Source organism: Dipodomys spectabilis, unplaced genomic scaffold (assembly GCF_019054845.1).
Source record: "Dipodomys spectabilis isolate Male_0828 unplaced genomic scaffold, ASM1905484v1 ptg000241l, whole genome shotgun sequence".
Classification (NCBI taxonomy): Eukaryota; Metazoa; Chordata; class Mammalia; order Rodentia; family Heteromyidae; genus Dipodomys; species Dipodomys spectabilis.
Window position 1 is genome coordinate 4494034 of NW_024870918.1, and position 23192 is coordinate 4517225.

The 23192-nt window shown below is 40.0% G+C and overlaps 2 protein-coding genes across 3 annotated transcripts in view; both read left to right on the forward strand.

Moving 5' to 3' along the window:
- The window catches only part of Pip5k1b (phosphatidylinositol-4-phosphate 5-kinase type 1 beta), a 257064-nt gene that overhangs the window by 69369 nt on the left and 164503 nt on the right, over window positions 1-23192 (forward strand). The window lies entirely within an intron of this gene.
- On the forward strand, window positions 2746-4142 carry Pabir1 (PP2A Aalpha (PPP2R1A) and B55A (PPP2R2A) interacting phosphatase regulator 1). Its single transcript, XM_042699342.1, has one exon. It carries the CDS (start codon window positions 2860-2862, stop codon window positions 3742-3744), a length of 885 nt encoding a protein of 294 aa, XP_042555276.1. The 5' UTR covers window positions 2746-2859; the 3' UTR covers window positions 3745-4142.

Consider the following 23192-nt stretch of genomic DNA (forward strand, 5'->3'; position numbering starts at 1 on the left):
ATATCTGGCCTGTCCTATAGCATAGCTCTCATGGTCATTTCTCTTGTCAAAACCTGCAATCGCTACCAATGTGGCTGGCATTTGGATCTCTGTTCTCCGACTCCAACTCTACTCCAGCCCTTTACTTATTCTTTCCCATGTACTTCATGTTTTAGCCAAATTTCCTCTTTTATCTGTCACTTTTATATAAAATGTCGTCTCTATTAAAATCCTGTCTTTCCTTCCAATCCTGTCTCAAATACCATTGCCTTCACAAAGCCACTAGCAATCTGGGAGTAGTTTCTCCCAGTCCTGAAGCAGCTATGTACTTGAAGGAGGTAGCATCATACTGAGGTTCTGGAGGGGAAAGCCTCAAGTCTTGTCACTTACTGTCATCCTGTGGATGTTATTTGATTTGTTTCTCCTGCTATATGGGACAGTAATATTACTCATTTCATAGGGATGCTTATGCATTAAGATATTCTTTTTTTTTTTTTTTTGGTCTGGTCATGGGGCCTGAACTCTGGGCCTGGGCACTGTCCCTCAGCTCTTCAGCTCAAGGCTAGTGCTCTACCACTTGAGCCACAGCGCCACTTCCGTCTTTTTTTCTTTTTGCTTATGTGGTGCTGGAGAATCGAACCCAGGGCCTCAGGCATGCAAGGCAAGCACTCTACCACTGAGCCACCTTCCCAGCCCTGCATTAAGATATTCTTGAGATTCAATGTTATCTGGCACTTAGAGATCAGTGAAATCATTTTTATAATTGTAGGCATGAATGTTTAACATTATTTTACTATCAAGGCCCAAATATTATAGTGACTTCAAATAAAAGCTGAGATACAGTAGAAAGATATATGAACTAGATAACAAGAGACTTGAGTTCTCTTATTAATTCACACTACCAGTCAATAGGTGTGATATTGAACATGTCACTTCTCGGGATCTTTCTTCAGCTACAAAATAGGGGTGGGAGTTGAAAAGTGATCCTTTCAGATTCTATTCATGGATATCTAATAGCCATGTCCAACTCAACTCTATCAAAATAGAACTCATTTCTACTTCTCTATGTGCTCCTTTCCCAGTTTCAAGAAAACATTGAGTCCTCTTTGAATCTCCATCACAATTTGATCTATCTGCAAATCCTATTGCTTCTACCTCCCAAATATATTGTGTCCACCCACTTCAATCCAAACCGCTGCTACAACTCTAATCTAGTAATCTCTTGTTTGTACTATACAGTAGGTTCCTGGTCTATTTATTGGTCTCCTTTGCCCTCTTCTACAAAGCCAAAGTAATACTTAAAACATAGGTAACACAGTGTTGTGTGTCTTTAGTACTAGCTGCTTAAGAGTCTAAGAGAGCAGAACCACTTGAGCCATGGAGTTTCAGACCAGATGGGACAACATATTGAGATGCTCTCTCTCTCTATCTCTCTTTTATATATATATGATAAACCAGATAATATCATTCCCCTGCTTAGAAGTACCCTGTGGCTTTTCAAAATAGTAAGGAGACCCACACTCCTTTACCTTCTCCCCTGTTGGCCTTTTTCTTCTCTTCCTGTTCACTCCTCAAACACAAAGCAGCCTTGGATCTTAATAATACTATTTTCTCAGCTTGGAATATTCAGCCTTCTTTGACTTGTTGTTCTTTGACATCATACTATTTAATTTTTTCCTGAGGCCTATCACTATTAGGAAATGGCCTACTGGCTTGTCATGCCCAACCCCCACCCCCCACCCCCCACCCCCCACATATACAGAATAGAAATTAAATGTCCTCATAATAGAGACCATTTTCTAGCACAGTATCTGGCACATAGTAGATATTGGGGGAAGGGGAGAATCCACCCTGACTGGCAGAAATGAATATAAGCTCTAGTTAATCATGTCAGCTTTAATTACACAAATCAAGAACAGTATGTTGCTTTCTTTTTAATATGAAGATCTATTGGTTTTCCTTTTATGTAATCCTTCCTACTAAATGAACGCTATTATTCACATATGCTTGTGCTAGAAGTACGAACTTTTTTTTTTAAAAAAAAGTATTACAATCGTAAGGTTGCTTTTTTTTTTTTTCCTCCTGTAACTTCCTAGTTTCCTGATTTACGGTTCTATCTCCTACCTTATTACCACCTTGGTGAAAATCCACGTTAGCCTTTCCGCACTGGGTTCTCATCTCCCAATAACCTAATTCTCCAGACTGCAGCCACGGAGCATTTCAGTTGCTTCCGCCCCCAAGCTTTCAAATCTTTGGCTTTTATTGTTCTCCAAGAACAGAATCCACGGTGGCCCATCACCTCTCGGGACCATCCGCTCTCCCCCCGCCCTCACTCTCCACCGGGCCAAACCTCCCCTCCTGGTGGCCCGGCTTCCCGCGCTCCGTCCGGCTCCACGAAGCCACAGGTTGCCCACTGGGAATTTCGGAAGCTGGTCCCTTCCTCCCGGAGGCCCTCCGCCAGGCCACGCCCCTCTCCCCGTCACACATCCCACATCACCCAGGCGCTCTCCTTCCGGGCTCAAGCTGGGTGTGTAAATATAAATTCCTAAACGGAAGAACCTTATCGACGCGCGTCCACGCCGGTTCACGCTCCATGGGCCATTAGCGGAAGGAACGCTCCAACTAGCGCGGCCCAACCACCACCCTCAGCCCTTCCACCACCGACGGTGGCGGCGCCGCTGTGACGTATTAAGTCGGCGCCTCGAGGGCGAGCGTCTCAGGACGCCTGCGCGCAGGGGGTGCGCATGCGCAGAGGGAGGAGTGGTGAGCCCCGCTGACAGATTCTCGAAGGCGGTGGTGGCGGCGGCTTCCCTGTACTGCGGGGTATGGGAGTCCCCGAGGCCTGACCGAGGACCGCCCCCCGCCTCCCTGCCCCCCGACATGGCTCAGGAGAAGATGGAGTTGGACCTGGAGCTGCCTCCGGGTCCGGGCGGGAGTCCGGCGGAGGGCGGCGGCGGCGGCGGCGGCGGCGGCGGAGGCGGCGGCGGAGGGGGCCTCCGGAGGTCTAACAGCGCCCCCCTCATCCACGGCCTCAGTGACACCTCGCCGGTGTTCCAGGCCGAGACGCCGAGCGCCAGGCGGAACAGCACCACGTTCCCGGGCCGCCACGGCCTGCTGCTCCCGGCCTCCCCCGTCCGCATGCACAGCAGCCGCTTGCACCAGATCAAACAGGAGGAGGGCATGGACCTGATCAACCGGGAGACGGTCCACGAGCGCGAGGTCCAGACCGCAATGCAGATAAGCCACTCCTGGGAGGAAAGTTTCAGCCTGAGTGACAACGACGTGGAGAAATCCGCCTCGCCCAAGCGCATCGACTTCATTCCCGTGTCACCAGCACCGTCACCCACCCGGGGTATTGGGAAGCAGTGTTTTTCACCATCCTTGCAAAGTTTTGTGAGTAGCAACGGATTGCCTCCAAGCCCCATCCCGAGCCCGACGACCCGATTTACCACCCGGAGAAGCCAGAGTCCCATCAATTGTATCAGACCAAGTGTTCTCGGACCATTGAAAAGAAAATGTGAAATGGAAACTGAGTATCAGCCAAAGAGATTTTTCCAGGGCATCACCAACATGCTTTCTTCTGACGTTGCACAGCTGTCAGATCCTGGTGTGTGTGTGTCTTCGGATACCCTGGATGGAAACAGCAGCAGTGCGGGATCTTCTTGTAACTCACCAGCTAAAGTCAGCACTACCACCGACTCTCCTGTGTCACCTGCCCAAGTGGTCTCTCCCTTTATTCCAGTAGATGAACTTTCGTCTAAGTGATGTACTCATCTGGAAACTTTTTGGGGACGGGGCAGGGCAGAGACAGAAATCAAGTCGGAGCAAGCACTGAACTTTGTCAATTAAACTGAGAATATTTCCCTTTTGACCCTCCCTTCCCCTCCCCCCCCCTTTTTAATTTCTTGAAATGTTCTAGAGAACTTCTCTTGTCAGGTTTCCTGCGAATACCCTTGAATTCAGTGTAGTAATATTTTCAGACTTTTTCCCAATAAGTGTGTTGAAGCATACATTTTTCGCTGCTAATATGTCTAAATACATATGTTATCCCTTGATTTTTTAAATAATTGAGAGCTCTATTTATTTATGGGATTAGTAAGTTCTGATGAAAATATAAATGTTGAATTAATCAGTATAGTAAACCGATGTCTTAAAATTCCATACATCATGGGCATACTAATTTTTAAAATGTTTTTAGTGATTGCTAATTTCCATTTGATGAAGAACAGTAAACTTATCTATCTAACTTTAAAAAAAATTTGTTAGTCATACCAATATTACGATGGTTGTTTAGCTTACTCAAGAGTAAGCTCCCAGATACCAGAGTGGATGGGAAGAGGAATGATAAAAAAAAAATTGTAAAAGTTTGCAGCACGTCTTAAAATTATATAAACATATTTAAGAAAAACATTTTCTAATGAAATTTTAGCAATTCTAAGTTATATAAATATAAATAGTATACAGAAAGTGAAACGTTTCTTTTTAAATATATTATTTACCAAAAAGTGCATTGTCTTGGGCCTAATCCTACCTGCAATGGGACAGTTCCTTACAGTCTTAGTTTACTGCATATAAGCTAAGACTCTTTGTATCAATTTAAATTTAAAATGGGTTTTAAATGTAGATATATTGGGAAGCCCTGTTGAAGTTCAGCACAGACCCAATGCAGTCAACACTCTCCCAATTATTGATATACTTTAAAATATCCATTCATGGAAAATGTTACCAATGGGGAGCCAGTTTTTTGACTGTGAGTTTGCTCTGCCCCTCTGCCATCTTCCTGCTTTTCCTTTGCTCAGGAAGGAAGTAGCTGTCTCCTTTCCAACAGGTCCTTCCCATCTCCTATCAAACTAGGGTACCATCATTTAGACAAAGGTACAGTGTGGCTGGGTACAATGAGACAGTTCAAAACAACAGGATTATGAATGGTTTAACTTCTGGTTAAAGCTACAGTATAGCTGGAATTGACCACATTGGGGTCAGTGATTTGCAAGAGAAAATCAGGGGAGAGTCACATAGGTAAATCATCATTTAATTTGGGTTTTTGTTAAAGGTAGAATTGTGGAACACTCTTTGCCTTTTACAGTTAAGACAATAAGCATGGCAAATGGTTTTTATATTACACTTCCTTATAATACCTCATCCATCTTCCTTAAGTAGATAGAAAATGGCTAGCAAATGGGACTTTAAAGACTTTAAAGGGAGCAAGATAAAGAAAAATCCTTACTTTTTGAAGTTATTATCATCTACAGACTTAACAATTATGTGGAGCTTTTACAGCTATGTGAATAAGTGGAACTGGTCAACCCTTGACAGTTGCCTCAAGGTTCAGTGAAATGACATAAAGGGTAAGATTTAACATTTTCTCTTCTGGGTAGTAATGTTCATGTGCTGCAGTCCTAACCATGCTCCTCAACTCATCTATCTCCTGTTGGGTACTTTGACCTGATTCCAGAAGAACTTCTACATCAACATCTTCAAAACAAAATTCATTATCTCTGCACTTAAACTTGTTCTTGCCATACCTAAGTTGATGTCATTATTGTCTGATTTCCTGAAATAGAAACCATCTTTCACTTTACCTATCTGTCACATCCAGCCTAACCACCTGTCAACTGCTTTTGAAATGAATTTCAGATGTCCCTCTTTGTGTGTCTAGTCACCGATTTAGCTTAGGTTCTTGCGTAAGTGATCTCCCTGCCTGTCTTTTGTCTCCTTTTTGATCTAGTCTTTACACTGGCTCTATAGTGTGAATAAACACAAACTTGATTTCTTTAATTACTTTCCTAGGTGACAGTTTTTGTATGATTCCTATTTCCTACAGTTTAGGAAATAGTTTCTTTAGCCTAGTCTTTAAAATCTTTTAGTTCTGGCTGTATCTAAAAAGGCTTTGGTCCTCTTTCTGTTTATGTTCTAGTATCCATCCTTCCTTGCTTATCAAATGCTAATTGAAATTCTTTAAAATATATCCTGCACTTTCATTTGGCTATGCTTTTGATAACTTGTTCCCTTTCCCTTAAAAAAATGCCATTCCTATATCCTTTTCAATCAGGCAAATGCTTTTTATGTGTGTGCCGATATTGGGGCTTGAACTCAGGGCCTTGAGCTCTCACTTGGCTTTTTCACTCCAAAGTGAATGTTTTGTTGTTGTTGTTTTTAATCTTTTAATACATGTGGATTTAACTATGAAAGCGATGTGTATTGAGTATGAAATATTTTAAAATGTATAAAGTTTTTAAAGTTTGCCTTTTACTATGTAAAACTCATCCCTTTGGTAACTTCTGTTAGCAGTTTAACATGCTATACAAGATATATTAGCTCTACATTCTATGTACATGTATATATATATATATATATATATATAAATGCAGTAAAATAACTGACAGTCATAACTGACAGTCATAACTTTCTCCCACTTATCTAGCCACTGACCAAATCTTACCTATTTTGTCTTCGAGAATCTATCACCTTTACCCCTGCTACCTCTTCTCCCCAACTATAATTTTCTTCTGAGATTTCTGACTCCCATTTATGTTTGTTATATTCAACTCTAGTCTAAGACAACTAGAGTTGTTTTCTTGTGTTGTTATTTTTTTAACTGTTCATTTCTTTTTTTTTTCTGAGCACACCAAAAATGTATTTATTCTGGCCTAGGAGGCTTTAAGGAATCTGGCCATCCTCTCCCCTTCCTCCCCTTGTTTTCTATGCTCTACTCTTACTGGCTAGTTTTTTTTTTTCCTCTTTAAATATATCATGTTTTCTCCTGTTCTATTTCTTCTTACTAGATTCTTCTCCTTGACGGTATGAAACCTGTATCTCTCTAAGCTTATTCTTTTATATACATAATATTTTAAATTAGTTATGTTTCTAAGAGTTTATACTGTGGTATTATAATTTCTATCTTTACCCCTTAGCTCATGTAAAAATTATCTTTTAAAAAGCATTTTAAGGTGTTAATTTTGCTAATTTATAAAATGTGGAAAAGCCTAAGGTAATTAACATTTAGTTAAAGTGCAGTTTGTCATATATAATAAAATTTTGTGGTATAATTTCTTCTATTATGTTTGTTTAAAAACAGTGAAAAGGAAGAAGTAATTAATGGTTATCAAAGGTTATGGATGCCAGAATCTTTAAGAATACTTAAAAGATTGATTGTAACCAAGAGTGCCCTGTATTAGATTACTCTCCAGTGATCTGCAAGAGACCACTTGAGATACTTGGTAGAAAAAGCCAAGATTTAGGAAGAAAAATAAGACTAAGATGCATTTTCTTATGGTTGTGTTCCTAGATTGACAGAAAAAGTTTAAAGATTGAAGAGGGATGGAAGCAGACAATAAGACAAGGAAAATTATATAATCTATAATTCCTAGGAGAATCAGAGAAGAGTTGGCCTTGGGGAAAAAGTATTAGAAAGGCATTTTGTTGTTTCTTTCTAAAACCAGGAGAATGAAAGAGTTAAGCAAAGACATGTGCAAATGTTGTTGAATTTATTTTCTTTTGCAGGAGATTAAGGGCATAGAGGAAGAAACCCAGAAGTGGAACTTATATTTGATAGCTTCTGTTTTCCATCTATTGAGGAATCTAGGATATTTGGGGGTGGGGATGGAATGAATACAGAAGCTTGAATGAAATGATGGTTTCATGTTGCTTTGAAAATCTAAGGATTGATAAATAGAAGATTTGTCAGGCCACATTGAATGCTGCCTTATATTTGGATATAAGCACAAAGGAATCAGTTCACTAGGTTTGATAGCTCGTAAGTGCTAGGTAAAGTCTGAAGGGGGTTGTACTGAAATTGTATGAATGATTGTCCAAGGCAATGAGGATGATCAGAGAAATGAGCAGAGGATAATAGAATAGCCCCATTTTTCAAAGTATAAATGCACATCAAATTACTGAGAGAATCTGGTCTCACTGTAGTATTTTGATCATATTTTTCATGACTGGTTTTGTTTAGCTAGAGAAGCAAAGCAGATTCCACTTAATTGACAGAAATGTGTATCTTATTACTCTCAACAGGCAAATAACTTTTATATAAATTATCTAGTACTTGCTGTGCATCAGGCAATGATCTAGGCTTAACCAAACGTTTATTTATTTTTGTCACTATCATCTGAGGTAACAAGGAGATTAAGAAAGTAAGTAGTTTGCCCAGGATTCCAAAACTGGGAAGTAGGCAGTGAATTGTAGTGGTTAAGACCACAGATTGCAGAGCCAGGCGCCTGTGGTGATATGAAATGGGTCACACTATACCTGCTACACTTAAAGCAATGCTAGGCAGTTTAATCTGCTGTCATTGTGGTGATGGTAATGATTGTCATTTAGCTTGCACATGTTTAAGAATTTTTTCTTTATCATTATTGATGATGAAACTCATACCTTCACACTCAATAACAGAAAACACTCTGTCCTTCCAAACAGACTTCTTTAATCAGGTGTGTGGGGTTTTTTTTCATTTGTTTGTTTGGTTGGTGTTGTGGGATTATTTGTTGTTAATTTTCCTTTTTTTTTTTGAAATATGCTTGCCTAGAACTCCCTATGAAGCCTAGGGTGGCCTTGAACTCAGAATTCTCCTGCTTTGGACTCTCCTGTTTTAGAATTATAGATATTTATCTGTTCTTACCGGGGGTATTGCTTTTTTTCAACAATTTCATTCTTTTTTAAATTATATTTTATTATCTTTAATTAATTGTACAAAGGCATTACCATTCAACAAACCCATTTATACGTACCATGCATCTTGATTGATGTCACCCTTTTCATCCTTTGGTGTGTGATTTTTGATCCATTGCTGATGACTGTTTCTTGCAGTCATAGATCTTAGAAACATGAACAGCTTCTTTAGCCTACTTCCTTGTTAAATAAGGCTTTGGTTATTCATCAGCCTAGATAATAAGAGAATTAAAATTCCTTCAAAATTGTGTTTGCCCTCATGGGAAGTGAGAAAGGGTCATGAACTTTTGCCAATAATAATCAGTAATTATTGTCAAAGCACTGGGGAGGCAGAGGCAAGAGGACTGAGTTTGGATCTAGCCGGAGCTACACGGAGAGTTCCAGGCAAGCCTTAGTCTCAACAAAAGAAAAAAATCAACGCTACACGGAGAGTTCCAGGCCAGCCTTAGTGTCTCAACAAAAGAAAAAAAATCAACAAAAAAAGTCCCACATAGGGCTGGGAAGGTGGCTCAGTGGTAGAGCGCTTGCCTTGCATGCATGAGGCCCTGGGTTCGAATCCTCAGCACCACATAACCAAAAAAAAGCCAGAAGTGGTGCTGTGTCTCAAGTGGTAGCATGCTAGCATTGAGCTGAAGAGCTGAGGGACAGCACCCAGGCCCAGAGTTCAGGCCCCACGACCGGACCCCCCCCAAAAAAAAGTCCCACATTACCCCCACCCCCGCAAAGAAAGTATCAATATTACCTAACTGCTTTCATTGAAAAATTCTCTCTCTCTCTCTCATACACACACACACACACACACACACACACATACATTCATTTAATTTTCCTGACTCCCCTATAAGGTAGATGCTGTGAATTTATTTAACGGATGAGAAAACAAGAATACTTTTTCAGGCCCCTACTACTTCCTTTTTTTTTTTTTGTCTCTTGAATTTAGAACCTTATTATTTTTTTTCTTGTCAGTTTTTTTTTTCTTACTTGAGATAATCCCTGTTTTCTAGCTAGTTTCTTATAAATTTTGTTAGTGCTGCCACTTCTATAATTTAAATTATATTTGTACTCTAAGTAGCTGTACAAATGATACACCATTCAACAAATCAGTATTTTCATGCCATGTTAAATATGCATGGTAAATAACACCAAATACTTCGGTATTGTACTCAAATATATACCCAAATGCCTGTCACGAATACATATACATATCTGCAAACTTCCCTCTGCAAACTTCCCTCTTTGACTATTTTGCATGAACTTAGAAGCTTATTGGGCTTTCTTTCCCATTTTAGGACACACACACACACACACACACACACACACACACACACACACACACACGTCTGCCTTTTATGTGTGTGGCAGTAGTGGGCTTCAACTCAGAGCCTTGCACTCTTCCTCAGCTATTTTTGCCCACAGCTGGCATTCAACCTTTGGAGCCATGCTGTTGGAGGTTTTTTCCTTTTATCTCTCAGTTTTCTTAAATAAGTTTGTTGAGTTTTGCAAACATCTGAAATATATGTATACATGTGCACACACAGGTAACAAGTACTATTGACCTTTGTATAGAGTCTTTTATGCTCTGATTTTGCACTAACTTAACATCTCAAGTGGAAAGAGATATGTGCTACTTTCTACTCAGGATCACTTTGTGCCTGACTTTTCATTTCTCCTTTTGGAATTTCCAGAATAAATACCGGAGGAGATGTGGAAATCACTCATTAACACATTCTAGGGCAGTACGACTGAAACTAAAAAAGAGAATCTACTGCCTTCCCTCACCTGCAAAAGTTCTGTTCTATGGCAAGCCAGGATTATTTTGATTCCTTTCCAACTGCCTCCAGTGATCCCCAAACCAAACTAACCTCTAAGGCTAGTAAGACACTTCTCAAAGAAGACAATTGAGAAAGATCTTTTGTGCCTAATAAGACAAAGTGGTTGTTTCAAAGTGGTTGTTTGGGGTAATCATGCCAGCAAACTCTTTCCCCTTGCTTTAAGGACAAAGAAAGATTATACTGTTTCCAGGCCAGGAGGATTACCGGAACTCTTGTGTGACAAGTTGCTATTCAGTGCTGGTATCTTTTGGAAAGAAAAATATGAGCTGTTGGGGAGGGAGTGGGAGTAGGAGAATAAGGGAAGGATTGGGTATTTATTTTGGCATTTTGACTGTCCTCGGACTAACATTGTGAGCTTCCTGGTGAGCAGTGGCACCACAGGTGTTGTCTTGGACCTTTATTTACTCTCTGTTTCACTTCATTTTAGATTGAGAGTTGAATCAGGACATCTTTAAGAACTATGTGTAGCTAAATGTTCTCTTTGAATATGCTGGGGGGAAAAAGATAGTAATGAAGGTGGTAATAATTGTCAGGATACTTTAAGTCAAAAGCCCCAGTTCTAAGAACTCTGTCTTACCAATTTGTACCTTGTTGTTGAATTAAAATTTCACAGCTATTTATATAGATTTTCTCACAGCCTCATTTACTACATTACTTATTACAGATATTTCTGAAGTGCAAATCTAAATGTGCAACTGTAATGACTACCACTTAACTAAGATTAAATCTAATTATGCATTTTGAGTGAAAGAAGAGCTCCCCAGCACTGCAGATCCCCTGAATTCCAGGACTGTAGCCATGCTGAACTTCTATGGTTCATGCTCCCATACATTGTGCATGATTTCAGACAAATTCTATCATCTACAGTACTTACAAGCAGTCTTCCTCCCTTCTTCTTCCACCTTCCCTACTAACCTCTTCACTAATCTAATTCTGTAAAAAAAAAAAAAAAAATGAGCTGGAAGGTGCACTATCCTGCTGGTCCCCCTGCTTCTCCAAATATTTTCTTTTGTAGATCCTCTTGTACCCAGGGCTGACTTTCATTTGTATAGTTTCTTGTCTCTGCCTCATGTGAAAATAAGAATTTTTACTTCTGCCTTTTGCTCATAGTTACTAAAATGTATATTAAGTAGATCAACCAATGAATGGATGGATGACACACACTGTTTTCATTTTGTTTGGGGTTTTTGATTTTGCAATATCCACAATGGGATTTTATTTCTTCCAATGACAATGAGAGTAAATTGATTTAACAAACATTTATTGAACATTTACTCTGGCTTACATTGTTTTTTTTATGAGACAGGAATGCAGTAAGATTCTTAGTGGAACAAGTTCAGTCAACTGGCTGAGCTCTTTAGAGTTTAATAAGAGAATAGAAATTCATTCATTAGGCAATTTTGATTTGAAAACCTATTATTTGCCTCCTGTTGACTAGTCTCTTAGGATACATTAGTATACAAAACAAAGACTCCTGGCTTGTAAAAAAAAATTTTTTGTTTCTATTCTAACAGGGTGGATGGGCAATGTGTGTGTGTGTGTGTGTGTGTGTGTGTGTGTGTGTGTGTGTGCACATGCGCGCGTGCACACACACACACACACACGCACGCACGCACGCCAAGGATAGGGAAGAAAGGAGTCCAGATCAGTGAGGCTTTAGAGAAATGGTCAGATGGGAAGTGTTGCAAACACATCTTAGAATACTGCATGCCATTGGAAGACATTGGCTTGGATTGTGAACTGGAGAGGCATTTCAAGGCTTGACTACATGAGTGACATGATTTGTCTTAAATTTTAAAGGAACACTCTTGCTGGATTGAGGGGCAGGGTAGAGATGAGGAATTAGGAGGCCCTCCAACAATCCAGGTAGGAGGTAATGGTCATTTGGATGAAGATGGTTACAGTGGAGGTGGGAAAAATGGTGAAATTCTAGTTCTATTTTGAAGGGAGAGTTAGCCATTTTCCTGGCAGATGTAAGGTGAACATGAGAAAGAGTCGTTAAAGATAATCCCAAGGTTTTGTGTCTGTGCAACAGGAAGGATTGGAGTTGACATCAACTGAGAAAGAGTACTCTATGTTTAAGGTAAGATTTGGGGGTGGGGAGTGCTGATGCCGTGGAGGTGAAAGGCACTAGTAGCCAAGTTTTAGGAATATTAAATAAGCAATCTTATTAGATGCTCAGAGCACGCTCAGGTACCTGAGTTCACGAAAGGACTGCAAGGGCAATGCATAGTTGTAGATTGTGTATGTACAGCTGCTTGTAAGTGCATTTCAAGTCAAGAGTCCATGAGATCACTAAGGGGTTAGTATCCACAAAGAAGAGAACAATAACATTGGGGGAACCCTGTGACATTAACATTTCAGAAAAAGAGGCAGAGGAAGCAACCAGAGAGGTAGGAAATCAAAGAAAAGTATGGTACAGCCATGAGAGGATGAAGTGATCCAGGCAGCTGTGTCTGATCTGATAAATGAGGGAAGTACTGGTCACAGAATGTGGCAATTCACATCATTGGAGTTTTGGACCTGCTTCATTGGAGTCATGGCTATAGAGTGGGGGTGGGGGTCCAAGAAGATAGAAGAAACAGAATCAGAGACAGCGGATGGCTGGAGTAAGACATAGACTTCTTCCAGATCATGGAGGTTAAAGAGCAGCTTAAGGAAAAAGCCATGCCTCTTTTTAATGGCAAGTTGTTATTAAGTGTTTCATAGTGTATATTTCCTTTATATATGATTATCATTTGGGAAGAGAGTCAAATATCAGTCCAGTTCCCACCACCCCCCTTTTGACATTTTGTAAGCAAAAAAAAAAAAAAAACTATAATGTTTTTACTCCAGATGTGAGTAAACTGTTCAATATAAGGGCTTACGGACTGGCTTTCTTCATAAATTTGTCTAGTTCATTTTATTCCCTTGCCATCTATTTTTCTTCATATTTTTCCCCACTTATAAATTGAAAACTTCATTCCACACCCATGACACAATTATTTCTGTAAGTTTGGCCCAGTTTCTTAACCTAGAGACATTTTCTTCTTCAGGAAATGCTGTGAATTTTTTAAAAAGTAGTTCATTGTCCTCTCAGGTTTTTAGAGGGAGATTTTTTTTCCCTTACTCATTTTCAAAATAATTGCTGAAGACTGGGAAAAGAACCAGTAATGACAGGAAAGAAAGAGGGTTTTTTTTTTTTCTTTTTTGAATTACTAGGAATTTATTCTAATCATAAGATAATGATCAGATTTCTTCTTTGAGGGTTGGTCAGTCTTTTCCAATCCTTTACAAAAGAAGATTCAGGGACATTGGTACCCAGGGGGGCCAAATACCCACTTTTAGAATCACTGATCTCTGAAACTACATTCTGTCTTGCAGACTTTAATCAAATCCTGCTCACTCCCTGAAGCATTTGCTGATTCTTCTGTCTTTAGGTATTATTAGTGGTTTTCCCCAAAACATCACTGTATTGCCTATTGCCTGTACCTCTTACTATGTGTATAAGTGTGTGTATGTGCATGTGTGTGTTTGTGTGTGTGTGTGTGTTAAAGGAGCTCAGCCTCCACAGACTGGTAGAACTGCATTCCACACCTATCCCTTTCCTACTTCCCAGCTTTGTGATTTTAGGCAAATTAGCTAATCTTTGTGTGCCTCTGATTGCTCACCTCTTATAAGAGAAAAAGGAATAAGAATTAGAAGGGAGAACAAAATTTTGAAGACAGAATCCAAGTCATAAAAGTAGATGCTTAAGTGAATGGATGCTGAAGAATATAAGAATATGTACAGGGGCTGGGAAGGTGGGTCAGTGGTAGAGCGCTTACCTTGCACGCATGAAGCCCTGGGTTCAATTCCTCAGCACCACATAAGCAAAAAGAAAAAGAGCCAGAAGTGGCACTGTGGCTCAAGTGGTAGGGCGCTAGCCTTGAGCTGAAGAGCTGAGGGACAGCACCCATGCCCAAAGTTCAGGCCCCACTACCAGACCACCCCCCCCCAAAAAAAGAATATGTACATGTGTGTATGCATGTGTGTGTTATGTATGTAATGTATATATATATATATATATATATATATACAGTATGTATATATACAGTAAAATAATCCCCTATCTTTACAACAGATTTCCTAAAGGATGGGGACAGTGGTTTATTCTACCTTTTCTTCTATCTGTAAAAAGAACTTGGTGCATATTTATGAATGATGATAAGTAGTGCTGCTTCTCATGGCTTGGTTAATTTACCAGATTACTGTGTCAGTTCATTGCCTATTGCCTGTACCCCATTGTTACCTGTGAGTGTGAGTGTTTGCTCATGGCTCTGCCATGTGTATATCTTGATGTGTTTTGCGCGTTGTAAGCATATTAACTTTAGGGAACCTTCCAGGCTAAAACTCATTCCTAGTCAAGGGAAATGATACTTCTGATAGTATGTGCTTCCTTTTAATTTTCCTAACTCTCATGAAAATTACCAGGTTTCCCCTTCATTCATATTTTCATAGGCCAGAGTTCAGAAGTGTGCTTTAATTTTAACATAGTTTATCAACTTTCATATAGTTAGAAAATAAATTTAAATGACATTTATCTTGAAGGAAACTTTCATACGCTATGCATTTTAATACTGTGGAAAAAAAACTAGGAGGATGAACCAACTAGGCTAAAACAAATTATACTTCCTGAGGATTAATTTAAATGATAAGGGTTCCTTTTTAAATCCTTACTGAATTCTGAAAAGCAAAATGAGTTACACTTAATTGAGATCGTCCTTTATATTTTCATATGTATTATTTTAGGCTTTTTCTGTGATTAAATATACTTATGTGTTATGTGCCAGCATCTCAGACCTGTAATCTTAGATATTTGGGAGACTGGGATTGTTGGGATTGTGGTGGGCCGGCAGGAAAAAAGTTCCTGAGACTCCTTTTCAATGAAGAGCTGGACCTCATGGTACATGGCCATTATTTTACCTGCCAGGAAGCCTAACAAAGGCAGATCACAGCAAAGGCAGATCACACCTAGATGTGTAGCTAGGCAGGAAGTGAGACCTTTTCCCAAAAATAATAAGCAAGCCAGGTTCTAGTGGCTCACATCTGTAATCCTAGCTACTCAGGAGGCTGAGACCTGAAGATTGCAGTTTGAATCCATTCCAGGCAGGAAAGTCAGTAGGACTCTCCTCTCCAGTTACAGAGCAAAAAGCAGAAAGTGGAGCTGTGACTCAAGTGGTAGAACACTAGGATTGAGCACAAAATCTGAGGGACAATGCACAATGCCTAGAACTAGCACTCTCTCTCTCTCTCTCTCTCTCTCTCTCTCTCTCTCTCTCTCTCTCTCTCTCTTTCTCCTTTCTCTCTCTCTCTCTCTCTCTCTCTCTCCCTCTCCCTCCCACACACACACACACATACCATACACAAACATGTTATCGTGTTGTTATCATCCTCATCATTGCCATCAAAGTCTGGCTAGACACATGGCTCAGTGGTAAGAGTGCCTGTCTAACAAGTGTGAGATCCACAAGAAAAAAAATGCTCATGTGATTTTTTTAAAAATATAAAAATAGCATCCTGTTACCCGTTAGCTGACTGGGGTCTTTCTGTTCTACCTGGATAGAAACCATGGTTAGACAAGGAGTAGTGTTGCTAGTCACTCCTGGAACTCCTCCAGCAATCATTTATTGTCTCTGTTCTTTCACTGCTGTTTGTAGACAGCAATAGCAGCTGCTACCTTCCCTTATTACTGCTGCTCCACTGTGTTCTCCCCCATCTCCTCTTTATGTTGTCAGCTCAGCCTACACTCCTAATGATAAAGAAAAGATTGCTCAAGAGAAAGCCTAACGTTGTAACACCACGGGCAGCATAGAAGGGTGTCTCCAAGATATTTTGAAAAGTGAGAAGAACAGCCTGCTTATATCCAGGAAAGGAGTAGGGTAAGGAAGGGGGGTTGTAGGCAGGGTGTTTATTCCAACTGTGACACAGGCCTTTATGCAAATGAAGGATTGTGTTTGCACCAATCACAACACTTCTGCTGGGCCACCAAGGAAAGTGCTCCTGCTCTGAAAATGGCTGCTAGAGTTCATCAAGACTTGTACTGGAAATATATCAAATGCAAATTGTTTGAAACAGTAGTAACTGAAATAAGTACCTTAGAGAACTGGAGTAGCTGTGCTTCAGTAGCAAGCATCTGTGGCCACAGTATAGCTTCTTAAACATTCCAGGGAATGGTCAGTCATGCTGACATACCAGGACAGCTGCCGGGCAACAAGGAAGCATCTACAAAGTGTCCGTTGATCCTGGCTCCCAATCTCTTACTTTATTTTAAAGAAATATAAACATTGCCATAAAGGCCTATTATTAACATTAATATTCTTGAACAGGCTTTCAGAGTTATTGTTTTTGTTTTTCCAATTGTGATGTTCGAATATACATTTAAACAAACTTTCAAAGACCACCAACATTTTTTGGGTTTGCCAATTTAATTTGCTCTCAAACAAGTAGTTTTGAGTGATTTATTTGATAGTAGTGTTTGGAGATCTTGCTGACTGAAGAAATACATTGTTCTCTCTGACAGTAATGTGTATGTTAGTTACTTTCTTGGGTCTAAGACTGGCTTTGCCGAAGTTGATCCAAACTAGAGAGTTTTGGTGATGTAATAGGAAAATGACCTGCATTTCTGGGTAAGTGAGGCTAACCAAGGAAGCCAACTGTTATTCAGTGGAGAAAGGCCAGAGCATAGGGTACAGGGGCCTAGGCTGAGAAGTGAGAGGCCAAGGTTATATCTCTGTACCACAGGCATAAGGCCACCACCATTTCTATAGCAATGGCAAGTTAAGATCCCACATTTTCTAGGTAATAGTTAAGATATCAAATATTGCCTTCAGTTGCCTCTTGAGATATTGAAGGAAAAATAATATGTTGACATTAAAACTAACGTGTTTTTTCATGCACTGAAAAAAATGACATTACAAATCTCTTTCTGATATCTTGGTGGTTAGTTTTAAAGTCATAAATGGGGTCACCATAGATAAAGGCTTAGTTGAAAGAGTAAACGATGACATCATCATTCTTTTTTGGGGGGGGAGGGGTCCAGTCATGGGGCCTGAACTCTGGGTCTGGGCACTGTCCCTCAGCTCTTCAGCTCAAGGCTAGCACTCTACCACTTGAGCCACAGCACCACTTCCGGCTTTTTTTCTTTTTGCTTATGTGGTGCTGAGGAATCGAACCCAGGGCCTCATGCATGCAAGGCAAGCACTCTACCACTGAGCCACCTTCCCAGCCCTCATCATTCGTTTTTTGAAACAAATGCTCAGTGTATGTTTTGTGTGTACCTGGTATTGTGCTTGGCCTGGGGTTATGATGAAGAATGAGAAAATTTTTCATTTGTCTTGGCAGAACGCCCACATATGCATTAAAAAAAAACCAACTTATACAATGTATATGTGTATTTCCACCAGAATCCAGAGATAGGAAATACAAAGATGTTTATAGAGGAAGCAACTCATAACAGATTTCAAATGAACTCTTTCCAGGAGGACAAAGAGAACACAAATTTCATGTACTATGTGTGAAGAACAAAGTTTGTTTTAGGAAACTCCCCCCCAAAAAATTGCCATCTTTATTCTAAATGTAAGGATTACTTAGGTTAAACTTTTTGTGTGTTTTTTTTCAATTTTCAAAGAACTCAATTGTTTATTCTTTGCAAGGAAATGATTAAACCACTTGATACTGAAGATTAGATGCGATGATCTGGCTTAGTAAGATGCTCTTATAATTACTGTCTGAATGACATACTGTTTTCTCTGACTTAGATTTAATTGCTTAGACATTATGATGTGCAGATTCACAAAGAAATCATAAGACAGTAGACAGAGAATATGTAGTTCCAGTAATCTTCTAAAATTGTATGCTCTTAGGAAGACTTTGAACTATGATTTAAAGAAAATCATTGTGCCCATCTGTGGTCTTCAAACTGGAAAAGCCTGGGGCTATACAGCTTGAGATTTCAAACAGTAGATTTATGGTTGAAAGGACACAGAAGTTTAGACTATCCAAATATATATGTTTGTTGTAAGAAAGCCATAACTATCTTATTTAAATATTTTCCACATTAAATAAGGCATTCAATTCCATTACTATATTACTGCTATGATTTTTAAGTAAATGAATTTGCATCCATGATAGTTTTATTTTTAATTCCCTGTGGAATTCCACATCATAAGCTATTAGAGACCATATTTGAATTATACCTTCTTTGAAGCATAATGATTCCTTTATTAAATTTGAGCTTATTTCACAAGAATTTGTTTTGAAAGTTAGAAAACACATAGCTAAGGAGATTTGGAGAGTGATAATTAAGATGAATGACTAATACGGTAATAAAAATTGTTCACTAGGTAAATCTTTCCTGAGTAGCCACTGTGAGCCAAACATAGAGCTTAACAGCTTTTGTCTCTAATACAAATGTTAAGCCCTTGACTTTGCAGAATTTACATTATAGCAAATGGAAATAGCTACAAGAAAGGAAAGTAATTAAACCTGCCAATTATAATAACTGTTAGGAAGGAAATAAGGAAGGGAGTGAGAACTTGCTGTGGAGAAGTAGCTGAATTGGTACCTAATTTGATAAGATTGGCAGGGCTGAAGCAGAGGGAGAGGAAGAATAGCAGAAGAAGGCAAGCCATCACCATAGAAGGCCTGATAGTAAGGAGTTTGGATTTGATTCTGAAGCAGTAGGAAGGCATTCAAGGTTCCACATAATATACTAACCTGAACAGATTCCTTCCTAGAATTATATACCTGAACTGATTCTCTTTCTCAGATTGCCACATGGAGAATGGAAGCAGGAACAATATCAAATTGAGAAGTTTAGGCACAACAAAGGAAACGATGAACAAAGTGAAAAAAGCAGAATGAGAAAACAATATTGACCCATCATATCTCTGATAAAGATTAGTGTGAAACTACATAAGGAAATCCTCCAACTCTATATGAAAAGAAAAAAAAACACAAATATTTCTCCAAAGAAACTTACAAACACCTGCCTTTCTCACATCCATTCCTTAGAGGAACTTCATAAAAATAATGATGCTGAAACAGGTAGAAATAGAGACTTGACAGTAACAAGTATGCAGTTTGGGCCAACAAGGGACAAAAAAGCCTCACAACCTATGAGGTCTGGGCCTACATTTGTGTTCTTGTATGGGCCCTTAAAATGTTAGGACACACCTTTTCTTAGACTGCTAGTGTCAGAAGTTAGTTCACCAGCATCTAGCACAGGGCCCATACATGCACAATATTTGTTAATTGAATGTTTGGATATAGGAACAAATGAGGGTCAGCCTGGGCTATAGTTTCTCTAGACCCTGCCATCTAGTCCCTTCTTACTAAATTTAACAGTGGACCTATTCCATGTAATACCGTGAAAGGTGTCTGTGACCCCAGGGTTGTATTATGGCATTATACTTTATGTGGTGTCATGTCCCACTGAAGGATGGGGGCTGGAGGTGGGGACAGGAAGCTGATTCCCAATCATACTTAGAGCTGCTGACTTCTGCACTGCTGGTGGCAAACGGAGACATTTTCTTCGTAGTATGAAACCTGCCCAGGAAATAATTCTTTCTCATTTTTCTACAGAGGATATGTACTTGGATAAGTTCTTGGAAAACTTATTCAGACAAAGATGTCTTAGGCTCCTCAAGATTCTATGAGAATGATATAGATGGATTTTCCCCACATACCAATTCCAAATTCTCCATCACTCTTAAGTCCTTGGGATCTAAAGGAGTAAGTTTTCTAAGTGACAGAGCCATTGTTGGACCATAGTTGGAACTTCTTACAGGTCATGGGTGACCCGTTCCAGTGTGTCAGGCCTCTTTCTTTCAGCCAGCATCTGCTACTGCCATGTAGTTGGACAAGCCCATAGGTAATATAAAATGTTGTTTTGTTCTCTGCCTGCCTTCTAACAAAATGATACTGTGCAGAGTGACAAGGCTATAGTCCTGGAAGGTCTAGTGAAAAGTCCCAGGAAGATCTCCACAAGAAAACAAGCCTGGGCACAAGAGAACTTAGAATTCCAGGGCGACTTAAGCAGTATTAACACTTGGGAAAGGGCACATATATTTTTTTGTTTTGGAATAATAATCTCATAGTTACTCCTTCTCCCCCCCCTCGCAGGGTTGAATGATGAAAAGCAGCATGCTCCCAAGTCAAGCCAGATCACAGGGTGAGAAGTCTTCACCATTTAGAATGGCTGCTACCCAGGGTCTGATTTTGTTCTGTGACTAATACTGTGTTGAATTTGGATGGAATGAATGACATAGGTTCACCCCAGGGCATTCTCAGCCTGTTTTCAACCGCTTGTGCCAGTCTGAAGTCAGTATGTGAGCATAGCACAGAAAATTGGACTAAGGTGCCCTACCAGAGAACTAGCTATGGATGAGGAGCTTACTGTTGGCCCTTAGCATTCTGTGCTTATCCAGTATCTCTAGAATAGATATGAGTTGCACTTATAATCAGAGGTTATTGCTATCATTGTTTTGTGTATGTGTGTGCTGGTACTGAGGCTTGAAGGTTTTTTGCTGACTAATTGGAGACAAGAGTCTCTCAGATTTGTCTCCTCCGATCTCAGCCTCCTGAGGAGCTAGGATTACAGGTAGGAGCCACTGGCACAGGCTGTAACCATATTTTAAAATTATTCTTTCAAAAGAATTCATGTGAAGAAATTAGAAACTGTGAAATGAAACTGAAACACACGAAAAAAGACCAAAAGCGGGGGAGGGATGGAGTCTTGTAGAAGTATTTGGAATATCTTAGTTTTTGATCTCATTATATCACTTTGCAAATAAAATGTTCATCCATGTACCATTATAGAATAGAAAAAGAAGAAAAAAGAAAACATCTATTTCTAAGCATCTCTTTTCAATTCTTTCTTAAACATTTAGAACTGAACATACAACTTCCTTTCTGTACTTGCAAGTAATTTTCTAATAACAACAACAAAACCTAGACATGCTCAAATACTCATTCATTTAAATACTTGACTTTGGTGCCAGACATTATGATAAATAAGCAAATAAACAAGCATCTAAAGATAGTAATTGCTGTCCTGTGGGTGACCAAGTAGTAGAACAGAAAGAAATGTAATAATTATAACACTGTCAGTAAACTCCTGGTAGAAATAGGTAGGCCCAGAGCACCTCGGGATCACAGAAGAGAGAACCTAGCCCCAGGGGGGCAGGAATGGATTCATCAAAGGAAATAATGACTGAGCTCAATCTTGAAGAACAAGGAACCATTAGCAGGGGAAAGGGAATGTTGTATTGTTAGCACTGTAGTGTTCACAAAGGCAGACGGGAAGAGCCTGATGCATTCTGGGAACTGCAAGTCATTCCATGTAGTAGCAACTATGCTAGAGCTGGGTAGCAAGGAAAGAGTTTCAAAGGCTGGGTCATTAGAGGTCATCTAAAGATTTTGAGATCTGTACTGAAGCAGTGGGAAGCCATTCTAGGATTTCAAAGAAGGAGAATGGCACGGACAGATTTGCATTACAGAGAAATTCTCTTCGCTATGTCAGTCCCAGCCAGGCAGTCTAATTAGGAGGCTGAGGCAATAATCTATGCAAGAGATGTTGAGCTCTCCATTAAGACAGTGGCAGGGGAAAATAAAGAGAGAAAAAATGGAGTTAAAGAACATTAAAGAGATTGATTGGGAAGAATATGAAGGATGAGCACCCCCATCCAGGAGCTTGGATAGCCTCTGGTTTGGGCAATTGGGTGGTTAAGGTAATTTTCTCTGGATGTTGTGACTTATGCCAAACTGTCCCTGGAGCACATTGAATTTATCTTGTCTGTGAGACATACAGGATCCTTGAAAGCTACTGAGAACATAAATCTTAAGCTCAGGAAAAAGATCTGACTTTATAAGGTATTTGGTTGTCATCCCAAGTAGACTGTAGTTGAACCATTGGTAATTAGGAAATTTTTCAGAGGAAGTGAGAAGAAAATGAATGCGGATACACTGAGATTCATGAATATTTTAGAGGCAGCTGAAGAAGAGGGAACTTGCCACCAAGATAAGAACAAGCAGCCTGACAGACAGAGGGAAAGCCATAATATAATAAGGAAGGTCTTCCGCTGGGCACCCTTGGCTCACTCCTGTAATCCTAGCTACTCAGGAGGCTGATATCTGAGGACTGCAGTTTGAAGCCAGCCCAGAACTCCCATGAGACTCTTATCTCCTTATAATTACCAGAAAACTAGAAGTAGAGCTGTGACTTAAAGTGGTAGAGCTCTACTCTTGACCCAAAGCAGCTCAGGGACAGTGCCCAGATGCTGAGTTCAAGACCCATGATTGACAGACACAACAGGGTAGGGATTGGTGGGGGGGGAGGGACTTCCTCATACCCTGTTAAGTCCACCCTCTGTGGAAGAAAAGAGTGGAACACAACTGGCAGAGATGCCCTGGCCAATTGAGCTGGCCTCATTAACACATCTCCCTGGACTTACACATTATTGCCAGAATGTCTGAGGATAGTTACAGAGTTTATTGTTCAAGTGGGTGTCTCCTCCTCAAGAAAATGAGGACAGGGGGTTTTAAGGAGTAGTCAGATGACAGTGTTGGTCAAGGCAGGTATCCATGGGAAGAGGGACCCTTGGTGGAGAAAGTCTGCTCATTCATCGGTTCCACAGAGATTTGGAGAGTCGATTGTACACAGGTTGTTGTCTGTGACAACACATGGGA

Coding starts and splice junctions, on each gene's coding strand:
- Pabir1 (XM_042699342.1), top strand. CDS start 2,860: ATGGCTCAGGAGAAGATGGAGTTGGACCTGGAGCTGCCTCCGGGTCCG.